The 12,576-nt window shown below is 37.5% G+C and overlaps 1 protein-coding gene across 1 annotated transcript in view; it reads right to left on the reverse strand.

The window, feature by feature from the left end:
• Positions 1-12,576, reverse strand: part of PIBF1 (progesterone immunomodulatory binding factor 1) — a 311,116-nt gene that overhangs the window by 240,278 nt on the left and 58,262 nt on the right. The window contains exon 9 of the mRNA XM_006882728.1: positions 7,198-7,296. Within this exon, the coding sequence (XP_006882790.1) occupies positions 7,198-7,296 (99 nt within the window). The remainder of the gene's footprint in view (positions 1-7,197; positions 7,297-12,576) is intronic.

Here is a 12,576-nt window from a genome sequence, read left to right on the forward strand (position 1 = left end):
TTGGTTGCACTTCCTTCAATAAGCTTTATTTGCTCTTTTGGCAGTCACGGGATTTTCAATACCCTGAGAACATAAAAATTAAAGGCCACTTTTCTTTGGTCTTCCTTTTTCACTGTCTAACTTTTGGAACACAAACACACGAAGCCAAAGCACAAGGAAGAATCCAAGACACTAAAGAGCTGAACAGAAGATTCCAAAAGGCAGCACAGAATGACAAAGCAAAATATTACAATGAAATGTGCGAGGAGCTGGAGTCGGAAAATCAAAAGGGCTGAACTCGTTCAGCATTTCTTAAGCTCAAGGAACTGAAGAGCAAATTCAAACCTTGAGTTGCTACAATCAAGGATGCTTTAGGCAGAATGTTAAATGATCCAGGCGGTATCAAAAGAAGAAAAAAAATTAACTACTATCTATCATGTAGGCGATTTCGGGGGCTTAGTGGTAAAGAGCTATACTGCCAGCTCAAAGGCATGCAGCACAAATCCACCAGTATAAATGCTCCATGGGAGAAATCTCCTCCTGTGTAATTTGCAACCTCTGGAAATCTGCTCAGGAGCCATTACGATTAGTCAGTTACAACTTGACAGTACACAACAACCTTAACAACATACACCCCCAACAATCATGGGTAAATCTTATTTCTTCTTAGCGCCTTTTTAAAAAAAAAAAAATTATTTTTTCTCTTAGTGCCTTCTTTTAAGTATCATCTACAATTATGAAGATACGTAAAAGAGCTTCACAAGCACACCATTTTATAGAAAATATTAAAAGTAATAAATATATAGTAGCAATATTACTCAACGATAATGGTTTTTCCTTTTTGCTTCTTCAAAACATACTATTTCTAATCAAGCCTATTTCCTTTTCACTGAAAGAGCCCTCCGTGATGACTGACGTATAATTTAGAGGCAGTCTCTAAAACTGGGAGTAATGTTCAACTAAATATGCCTGCCAAGTTTAAAAATGTATTAGGAGTTAAACTGAAACATGTTGAAAATGACTCACTGTGGACCAGAATATACACTGAAGGAAATAAGAGCTCATTTACAAGTGGGAGAAACACACTCACACTTCATCTGTGGTAATTCTCTGGACTTTCCTTCCAGTAAACATCATATTTTAAAATAATCCTGGAAAATATCTAACTTTTAACTCAAGTTTTTATGAGTTGATTTAGTCAGCTGGCATTCCAACTTTTTATACATATCTTTTTTTGGACATAGTTATATTTACCAAATCTAAATCTATGAAAATTTCCCTAAAGCAACAGAGCAGTCATCTATAAAGGATTTTGTATACATACACACATACACACACACATACATGCTCTCTCTCTCTGATTCACTGCACATGTATAATGACCAATTATGATTTCAGAATGCTAAAAGAGCATCCTTTACAAGTGTACATACATTTAATAATGTCTTTCCTTCGTTGATAAACATAATGTTATTCTAAATCATTAGATGGGAAAGCACTTTTCTAGTTACATATATATATAAATACACACACACACACACACACACACACACACACACTAATTAAATCCATTTTTTGCATTTGGAATCAAAGTGAGACAATTCAACTGGTTAGACTTAGAAAAGGCAATGGAAACGGGGAGGGGAGGGAAAAGTCTATGAGCAAATCTTGGTCCCATGACAAAAGAAGCAACATTTAAAAAAATATACACATAACTTTAATGAGCCTATACATTAGATTCAATTAAAAAGTACTTAATAGGTCATATTGTGGTTCTATTTCTTAAATTTTTTCTGCACCTTATTCTCTATTTTAATTATTGACTGAAAAAGAACTGAAGTGGATGAATTACTAGGTATGTATGTATCTATGAACCTTAATTTTATTTTAAATATAGTGATCACCTCAGGCAATTGAGCTTTAAGGATGCAGACATGAAACACAAAAGTGGGAATATATGCATATTTTGTCCTGGAAATTTGAAACATAAAAATATCTGAACATATCTCCATTGTGTATACATTGAATTATGAAGGGATTCTCAAGATCTTAAATTATTATGTGAAATAAATATTAATAAACTTAACAGTTTTGACTCATCATTTATTTTTAGAAAAATTATTTTCACTTTTAAACATCCCAAGTCATTGACGAATATGGAAATAAACTGAGTTAATCACATGTACTATTATTCGTTGTTGTTATTGTTGTGTACTGTAGAGTAGGAACTGACTCATAGCTGACCTTCTGGCAGGTTTTCAGAGGCCCTTAATCACATGGGAGGAGACCGCCCCTCCCGCAGAGCAGCTGGTGGCCTCAAACTGTGTGCCGTTGGGACTGTAGCACAGCTTCTTGCCACTAGGCCACCAGAGTATTGTTGGAAAAATGTTCAGGCTTCTGTTGTTTTACATTGTTTACTCCCATATACAGTCCAAGAGCTTTTCCTTTCCTATCTACTCTGGCTAAAATACAGAAAGATATATCTTCTTTTATAACTTTAAGTAATAACAAATATCATGATAAAATTCTACCTCCTTTCTGAAAATTAGTTACATATATGTATTATACGTTCTCTTTTCTAATCATCCATTCCTTTCAGTATGGCCTTCTTTCACCCCTACTGGTGAATGTTCATTATCTAGCCATTCTTTTTGATTCTTTGTCCTGCACCCCATCTAGATTCTATTATTACAATAATGGGTTTATGCAGTACTTATCCCTTTGCGACTGAGATATTTCCAGACTAATCCATGTTGTGTATTGTTTTACAAGTTCATTTATTAATGTTGCATAGTATTCCATATGTGAATGTACCATAATTTCTCTACCCATTCAATTACTGATGGGCACCTAGGCTGTTTCCATTTTTTTAAATATTGTGATTAATGCTGTGATAAACATGGATGTGCATATCTGTTTGCAATACAGCTCTGATTTCTTTGGGTTATATTCCCAGTAATGGGACAGCTGGGTTAAATGATATTTCTATTTTCAGCTTTATGAGGAAGTGTTAGACTTCCATCCATTGTGATTGTACTACTTTATATTGCCACCAGCAGGGTATTAAAATTTCAATCTGTCTGTATCTTCACCAGCATCAACTGTTTGCAGTCCTGTTGAACTTTGCTACTGTTGCTGGGGTGAGATGAAACTCATTTTGTTTTGACTGACAAGTATAATTAAAAAGCTACAACTGCTTGTTGTTGTGGTCGTCAGGTGTCATTGAGTCAAGTATGACTCATAGGGACCTTATCAAAAAAAAAGATCTGAACTCTGTTCTATCCTGCACCATTCTCACATTTCCTCAACATACAAGAGCCCATTGCAGCAGTCACCATGTCAATCCATCTGGTTGAGTGTCTACAACTAGGAGAGGATAAAACAGATGAATGGAACCTTCTAAATATTACATCCTTGTATACATAAAAAAACTTCTCCAGCAGAGTAAAAAGGAAGTCTATAGACGGGGAAAAATATTTGCTGATGACATAGCCATGAAAGAACTCATAATTAAAATTTATAGAATACTCTAGTACATCAACAAGAGAAAAACAAAAAAACCTAATCACAAATAGGCAGAAGAGACGACTAGAAGCTTCACCAAAGAGTGTCAGAGGGCCAGTAAACACATTAGGAATGCTTGACATTGCTAGCTATTAGAGGTGCTGATCTAAACAGTACTACACATTCTTGATATACGATGAATCTGTAATTTCAGTCAAAAGTTTAAATTTTCACTTCATTTAAAAAATTATTTTTGCAAAGATTTTACTTCTTTTAAATATTTTGTCTTTTAAGTTCTTTATTGCAATTATGATAAAATATTTATATTCAAAATTTATTCATTAAGATTCAATTTTATAAAAAATGCTCACTGTCAATTCTATCACACATTCAAAGTGCAATTCATGAATTTTTGGATTAATTTCTTGTTTTGTGACATTAGTTTCAAGTATCTAACGTTAATATCTTTATCATTTGTGTGTTTTCTGGGAATTTAAATTCCATTGAGTCAGAGCTAGTCTGTCTTATAAGCCTCTTAAGTGACCCTACAAACAACAGATGGAAACTTTGCCCTACCCTGTATCATCCTCACATTCTCCGGTCCACTGCAATCACTACATCGATCCATCTGCTGAGGGTCTTCCTTTAAGTTAACTAAGACTTAAACACAGGGTACTAGGCTTAAAATAGTGCGAGGCATACAGCAGATGGTTAACAAATATTGCTGTATGAACAGATAAAAGCATAGATTTGGGAGGGGGGGATTTAGCTCAATCACATTATTTTTCCACAAGCCTGGGAGCAGGAGTGGTATCCACTTCTGAAATAGCTTGCCTCCGGAAACACTATGAACCTGGAGAAAGGAAGAAAGTTATACAGGTGTCCAGGTCTTTCGTTCATAGGGTGGCTATGAGTAGCCTACAACTCAATGACACTTAACAACAACAGCATAGAGAGAGATCAGTTGGCCTCGTGGACATAAAGTGATGCTACCAAGCCAAAGGTGGGTGACTCTAATATGCGGCCCTCGGGCCTGTTTTTAATTGTTTTTAGTGAAACATTCTTCTAGGTCATATAGCCCTCGTCTGTCCACTTGCTGTACAGAGTAAGTCGTGATTGCTGTGATGCTGAACACTGTGACACTGATGTGTCAAATGCGAGAATGATTACCCATGGTGGACAGTGTTCAGTGGAGCTCCCTGATTAAAACAAGCTTGGAAGCAGGAGCGGCATCCACTTCTGAAAGAGCTGCCTCCTGCAACTCCATGAACTTGGAGAAAGGATGAAAGTTATACAAGTGTCCAGGTCTTTCATTCACAGGGTTTCAATTAGTTGCCTACAACTTGACAGTACTTAACAACAACAACAGAGGACTTTTTATCATGCTCTGATACTTTTACTATTCTTTTAATATTGAGGCTCATTATCCTCACTTGAATTTATTCAGGATATGGTGAGGTCTTCTAACCTACAAATTAACCTCTGCCCAACTGGGTTTCTGAGGCTCTGAATAAACACAGGAGGAGACTGCTTATCTTTCTACCTCATAGTGGTTGTCAGATATGAACCATCAACCTTTTGATTAGCAGTTCAATATATAACACAGGATGCTATCAGCACATCTTATTTTCCTCCAGCCTCGTGGGTTATCTGCTTTGTATATAGATTGAAAAGGTCTGTCATGGTGACAGGAAGCATCCCTGATGCACACCTTTCCTGATCCTGAGCCATGCAGTATTTGCCTGCTCTGTTATGACTGGTGTAAGGATAGGTTTCACATAAGCACAATCAGGTGTTCTTTGATTCAAATTCTTCTCAAGGTTAGCCACATATGTTGTGATCCACATCAAATACCTTTGAAGAATCAGTATTTCAGAAGTCGGTATCTATAAATAAACACGCTGTTATCATATAAAGCAAAAGACATGAAGGGAATGGTGGATATGGTATGAAGAAGTAAAGAGAATAAGCCACTCTAAGCAGAACAAGAAAACATAAAAAGACACAGAAGAGAAAGCGCTATATACGGACAGAGGGCAAGGAGATAAAGTACATGGAACAGAAGAGACAGGGTTAGAGAGCTCTCACTGTGGAAACATAGGCAGAGAGTATAAGCTTGCCCTTGAATATTAAGTGGAACACTCTTGTTGCTGCTGGGGGCTGTCAAGCCAAGGAGGACTCATAGCCACCCTATGAACAATGGATCTGACCCCTGTCCTATCTTCTGCCGTCCCCATCATCTCTGCTACACTAAAGTTCTCTGTTAAAGTCAGGGTGTCAACCCATCCTGCTGAGGGTCTTCCCCTCCTGCACTGACCCTCCACTTTTCTGAGCACGATGTCTTTTCCCAAGGAGTTACTCCTAAAAACATGCCCAAAGTATGAGCTGAAGTTTCACCATCCTTCCTTCTATAAGAGGTGCCATCTCTCCAAGAAATATTTATTCTCGCAACAGTCCATGGGATAGTTAGTGTACTTCTCTGGCACCAGAACTCAGTGGCATTAATTCTTCTGTCATCTTTAGTCACTGTGTAGTCTTAGATCACACTGTTTTGAATGACATGACCAGATTTTTCAGGTTGCAACAATTTTTGGTAACAGCTGAATGCTGAAACAGTGGGGACTAAAATTAAAAAAGGATACGAGAAGAGACTCTGAAAGTTGCTCTAGAATGTAGATAAATGAAAGGAAATAGAAGCAATGATGAAGAAAAGAAATTAATAGAAGATTTCAAAGAGAATCAAGAAAAAACAAAGTATTACAAGGCATAGTGTCAGAAATACACACTTGATATATTGCAAGTTGAAGGAATGCAAGGAAAAAAATTCAAGTTGCACACTGCAATACTGAAGGATTAGATGAGTAAAATATTGAATGACACATGAAGCAGTAAAAGAAGACCAAAAAAATATACTGAGTCAGTGTGTCAAAAAAAGAACTGGTCAATAATGAACCACTTTAGGAGGTTACTTATGATCAAGAGCAAATGGTACAGAAGGAAGATGTCCTTTATACATTAGGTAACTGTAGCTCCCAGATAAAAGAATTGAAGCCTTACATCTTTAGGATAGAATTTTTTATAGCTAGTGACTTACTCATTGCTAATAACTGGTGATTGGAATCTGTTGTTAAGTGCTGTCGAGTCGAGTACGACTCATAGGGACCCTATTAACAACAGATCTGAATCCTGTTGTATCCTGCACCATCCTTATCATCCTCAACACAGATGAGTTCATTGGCACAGGCGCTGCATCGATGGTGATGAGGATCTTCCTTTCCTTTGCTGACCCTCCAGTTTTCCAAGCATGATGTCCCTTTTCAAGGAATAACCTCTCCTAACAACATGTCCAAAATACGTGAGATGAAGTTTCACCATGTTTGCCTCCAAGGAACCTTCTGGGTGCACTTTTTCTAAGACATATGAATTATTCCATTTCTTTTTAGTCTGTAATAAGAATAATGAGGCTGTGGTAACAAAAACTGTTGCCTCTTCAGTGGGAGAGGTCTGGATTGATCAAATGAAGTATAAGTAAATCCCCTGGGGTGATGGAACTTTTCAAGATCTTGTTTTCAACACGTGTAATAATGACATAAAAATAATGCATACCAATCATACTACAAAGGAAAAGAAAACTATACCTCCATTAAAAATGTAGTTTTTAAAAGAAAAAGAATAGGAAAAAAATGAGTTTGAACATGGCAATTTTCATCTTACCTTTCTAAGAGCTGATCATGTTTTTCTAAAGCATCTTTTTCAGCCATCACTGCTCGGTCCTTTTCAGCCACTGCATTATCTCTTGCTTCTCGTAGATTTCTAATATTTAAATAAACACTGCAGTTATTTCAAGTGCAATAACAACCGTTTTGAAAGAGTCATAAATATCCTACTAAGAGACAGACTATGTAGCAATTTTAAGTCCCCTCTAGAGCCTAGACATTCAGTGTGTCTATACACCAGACCTGGGGAACTAATAGTGCAGAGCGGTGTAGGTTCAAACGCAATCTCTAAACATTACACGCCCCTTCTCCCCATGGGTGTCAAAAGGGTGGGCTCAGCAGTCTGCCATTCTTTTTCAGTGTGTTATTTCCAGCATAGTAGATTATATGATAGTCTGACTCCAAATGGCCAATACCCGTCCATTTCGGTTCACTAATGTTTAGGAGATAGATCTTTATTCCATTTCATTTCTTACCACTTCCAGTATTACTAGATTCTTACTCTGGACAATCTGTGTTCATTTGCTTTCTTCATTTTCAGTATGCCACCATCAGCAAATATATATATAGGTCCTTCACTGGTCAAAAGCTTTACTACAGACAAGTTCACTCCAACACCCGATCATAAAAAACTGGACTGGCTATTAGAGGTTGGTTCTTATTATTCATGAGGAAAGGAATCCTAGTGGTGTAGTACACAGGAGTTACACTGCTAATCCAAAAGTCACCCTTCTCTGGTGGTTCGAATACACCAGCCACTCTCTGTGAGGAGGATAGGCAACCTCCTCCCAAGTGATCTGCTGGGCTTGGAAAACTACTGGAGGGTCAGATATAAGTCAGGTTCTAATCTGAAGGCAATAGCTCTTTTTTTTTTTATTCATGGAAAATATTAGTAAAGAATCATGAACGTCTTTTTTTGTTGTTGTTATGTGCCGTCTAGTAGCCTGAGACTCATAATGACTCAATGTACAATAGCCCTAAACCCTGCTCTGTCCTGTGCCAATCTTATTGTCTCTTACACACCTACCCCCATTACCTCAGTCTCTGTGTCAATCCACCTCATTGAGGGTCTTCCTCTTTTGCACTATCCCTCCACCCTCCCAAGCATGACGTCCCTCTCCAAGGACTGGTCCCTCCTTGCAACATGTCCAAAGTACGTCAGATGAAGCTTCAGAATCCTTGCCTCCAAGGAGTAGCCTGGTTTCACCCTCTGCAGGAAGAACCTGTTTGTTCTCCTAGCAGTCCAGCACCACAGCTCAAAGGCATCAACTTTCCTTCTATCATTCCTAGTCATTGTCCAGCTTTCTGACGCTTTGTAAGTAACTGCAAAGACTATATGGCCTCGATCAGTTTGACTAAATGTATCTAAAAAGTACTGGATAGAATTGCTTCATGGTCATCCTTGCTATGCCTGCACTCGGTGTTCTTCTGCATGGATACAGACAATAACAAATTTAAAATTTATACATTTCAACTATAAGAGATTTATTACCAAGTAGCTTATGATTCAGAAACAAAAGGTTTTAATTCTTGGAGACATATTGAAAGACAGATTGAAAAGAAGAGAAACTATTCTTATATGATAATCTAAAGAGATGTGCATTTTAAAGTAGATATTACAAAATTGTCATTATTTTCTGACAAATTCCTGATTGTAGCAACTTTTAAAGTTATTTGAAAATTAACTAAAACATACGGAGTTAACTTTAAAAATGCAACAGAATTCTCAAAGTATATGAAACATTTTTATATTTTTCCATTCTGAGCTGAACATTTTAGTCAATAAATCACTACAAATTCATTGTAATTTTGTATTCTCAGAAATGGCTTAAATATTTCACATAAATATTAGTCACACTTTTGTTGTTATGTGCTGCTGAGTTGCCTGCAACACATAGTGACCCTATGCACACAGCTCTGAACCCTGCCCTGCCCTGTGCCAATCTTGCTGACTCCAACACAACCACCCGCATTACCCCAGTTACTGTATCAATCCATCTCATCGGGGTCTTCCTCCCCTGTGCTGTCCCTCTACCCTTCCAAGCATGATGTCTTTCTCCAAGGACTGGTCCCGCCTGGCCACGTGTCCAAAGTATGTGAGATGGAGCTTCAAAATCCTAGCTTCCAATCAAGGACTAACTAATCATAAGAGATCCGTAGAAGCTTCAGTCCTCAGTTAAATTTTCTTTTCTATTATAAAGGACATTAGAAATAAAACCAAGTGATAAATAAGGAATGAAAGAAAACTCAAAAGAGGCTGATGTCAGGTTTGTGAGAGGAAATATAATTACTTTTGGTTAAAGTGTACGAGTGCTCAGGGAAGGAATTTCTGGTGGGGTAATTTGAATGGAGTTGTACTGCTAGCAGAGACTCTAGCCTCTCTAGTGGTTTGGATCCACTGCTACTACGTGGATAGTTCACAGCTTCCAAAAACCCACTGGAATCAGTTATGAGAGTTGATTCCAACTCTGAGACAATTACTTAAGTGATTAGAGGGTTGTTCTGACTCCATTAAGTCCATCATGGTGGGTCTCATTTTGGGTAATACAGTCACAATGTACCTGTGCTATCTAGCTGCTTGTACATGATGCTATGTTGAGGTCTAAATGAAATTTTGTGGCTATATTGTTGTTGTTGTTGAGTGACGTTGAGCTAAGAGAACTGAAAAACAAATTCAAACATTTAATTGCAATACTGAGTGATGCTGTGGCAAAATCTTAAATGATCAAGGAAGCATCAAACGAAAATAGAGGGAATGCACAGAGCCACCGTACCAAAGACAATTGGTCAATACTGAAATATCTCAGGAAGAAGCATATGATAAAGAGCCAATAGAAATGAAAGAAGAAATTCACTGAAGGCACTGGCAAAAGACAAGTCCCTGGGAATTACTGAACTACCAAGTGACATGTTTCCCCTAACAGATGCAGCCTTGGTTGTGCTCACTGGTCTGTGCCATGGAATTTGGAAGACAGCTAACCGGCCAACTGAATGAAAGAGATCGATATTTGTTCCCATTCCCAAGAAAGGTGATCCAACAGGCTGTGGAAATTATCAAACAAAATCATTAATATACATGCAAGCAAAATATTGGGGAAAATCCTCCAAAAATGGCTAGAACAGAACACTGACAAAGAACTGCCAGAAGTTCCCTGGCCTGAAAGGGGAGGAATTATTTTTAACCAGACAAAGAGAGGTGAGTAAATAAAGAGAACATTTTAAAACAAGAAAGAGGGAAAGATAAAAGAAGAGGAGTAAAGGCAATCCTGAGAGAGAGGAGCTCAGGATTCCACCACAGCCCTCCCGGGTGTGTGCTGATAAAATTTTTGTGTAAGTCACAGTACCGTCACAGGTAGCAACTTACTCATCCTATCCACAATACACAAGCTTTAACTAGTAGTATTATCATTCCATATAATACGGAACAGGAGATATTTCCTTCAATATTATCAAGTGAATTTCAAGGTTTGCAGTTATTTTCTGAATCTTGTAAATTCAATATATTAATACATGGATTATAAGAACAAAGTCATCAAGAGCTAGAAACTGTCCTTTATATATGGTAACTTCCAATCACATAATCTTTTACATATAAGCCTCATAATAATCAGACAAGGAATAGGTTTCATTAGCATCTCCATTTCACAAATGAAAATACTTATAGGCAGAAGAGAGGTTAAGAATTATCCCAAGATCATACAGATGACAATGTGGCTCCAGATTCTATGCTCTTCATCATACTATGTTACCTCTTTTACGACTCTCTTTTATTTCATAGACATTATGGTCTTGAGTATTTTTGACATTATGAGATTCTTATTACATGATCATTTTTTAGCACAAACAGATGCGAAGTTAAAATAAACCTTGAGAAAACTGTGACTATGTTACACACTCATTTTTATGACTCACAGTATATGACGTGGTCTTTCAAAATTAATACTGGTTAGATAAAAGACCCAATGTATTGAACTCCAAGACCCAATGCATTGAAATCCTACCACAGATAAAATAATAACTGCCCTAAAACAATTAAGTTATCCATTTCTAAATGCTAAATGCATTACAAAATGCCACACAAATACAATTTTATACAATAGACAGCAGGAATTCAAATGTTCTTCCAAAGAGAAATTTGAAAAATTGGTAGACACTCTCTACAGCACAGGGAAAGAAGAAGAGAGATCTGACTTTGGAAAAGTTTTCATTATTGTTTATCATGAAATTGAACCCACAGCTGGCCCTCTTTTGGGGTTTTCAGAGCAAGTGAATCGCCAGGGAGGAGAATGCCCATCTTTCTCCCTAGAGCAGCTGTGGATTTGAACTCTGTGCTTATGTGTTAGAAATGCAGCTCCTTACCTAAGCCAACAGAGCAAGTACAAGGTAATACAATTCAAGTTTTGAAATCTACGCGAAACACAAAATCAAATGTAATAATTGAGAGTAATGCCTGGAATTGGCTAATTTTATAACAAATGTTATAAAATACATAAACTCAAAGATTTCACCTTGGAAACTCTTTTATAAAAGATAGTTTGTGATCTCCAAACTGTGTACTATGATTCTTTCATGGTTTCATCCTCCCCCCATAAAGACATACCCACATCTTCCATTCTCCCTATCTATGTTTGCATGTGTGAGGTAGATTGAAAGGAAAGATGGGAGGAAAAGGTAAAAGACGGAAATCTTATCTGTGAAATGAAAAGTTGAGTATAGTAGCATTATTAATTGAATGTCCAAATAATTCAACCTGTTCTTGTTGTGTGACATGAGGGATCAACTCATAGCTTACTCTCCAGCAGGTTTTCAGAGGCAGTAAATTGCAGCAGAGATTGCCTTCTCCTGTGGAGCAGTTGGTGGACTCGAACTGCATGCCTTTGGGACTGAAGGACAGCTTCTTACAACTAGGCCACCAATGTTAGGACTTTTGTTTTTAGGAAGCTCTGGTAGCCTAGTGGATAAGGAGCTGTGCTGCCAACCCAAAGGTGGGCTGTTTGAATCCACTAGGAGCTCCACAGTGGAAAGATGGGCAATTATCTCCCATGCAAATCACAGGCTCTAAAAACCCACTGGAGGGTCAGCTATGGAGCCATCTCTAACTCCATGGCACATAACAACAGGACATTTTTTAGAATAAGGAGGTAGTATTAAGACTTACACTGGAATAAGAGATATAGAATTTTCTCAAAAAAATAGAAAGATGTGGCAAAGTAACATTTAAACTGTTGTTGCGTACCAATGAATCAGCTGAACTCAACCCACAGGGAGGGAGCCCTTCAGGGTTTTCGGAGGCAATATACAGCACTGGTAGATCTGAACCATGTACCTTTGTATTGGCAGCACAATTCCTTACCACTAAGTCACAAGAGCTTCTTAA

The sequence above is a fragment of the Elephantulus edwardii genome, unplaced genomic scaffold, assembly GCF_000299155.1.
Source record: "Elephantulus edwardii isolate Elephantulus edwardi_28Jun2011 unplaced genomic scaffold, EleEdw1.0 scaffold00023, whole genome shotgun sequence".
Classification (NCBI taxonomy): domain Eukaryota; kingdom Metazoa; phylum Chordata; class Mammalia; order Macroscelidea; family Macroscelididae; genus Elephantulus; species Elephantulus edwardii.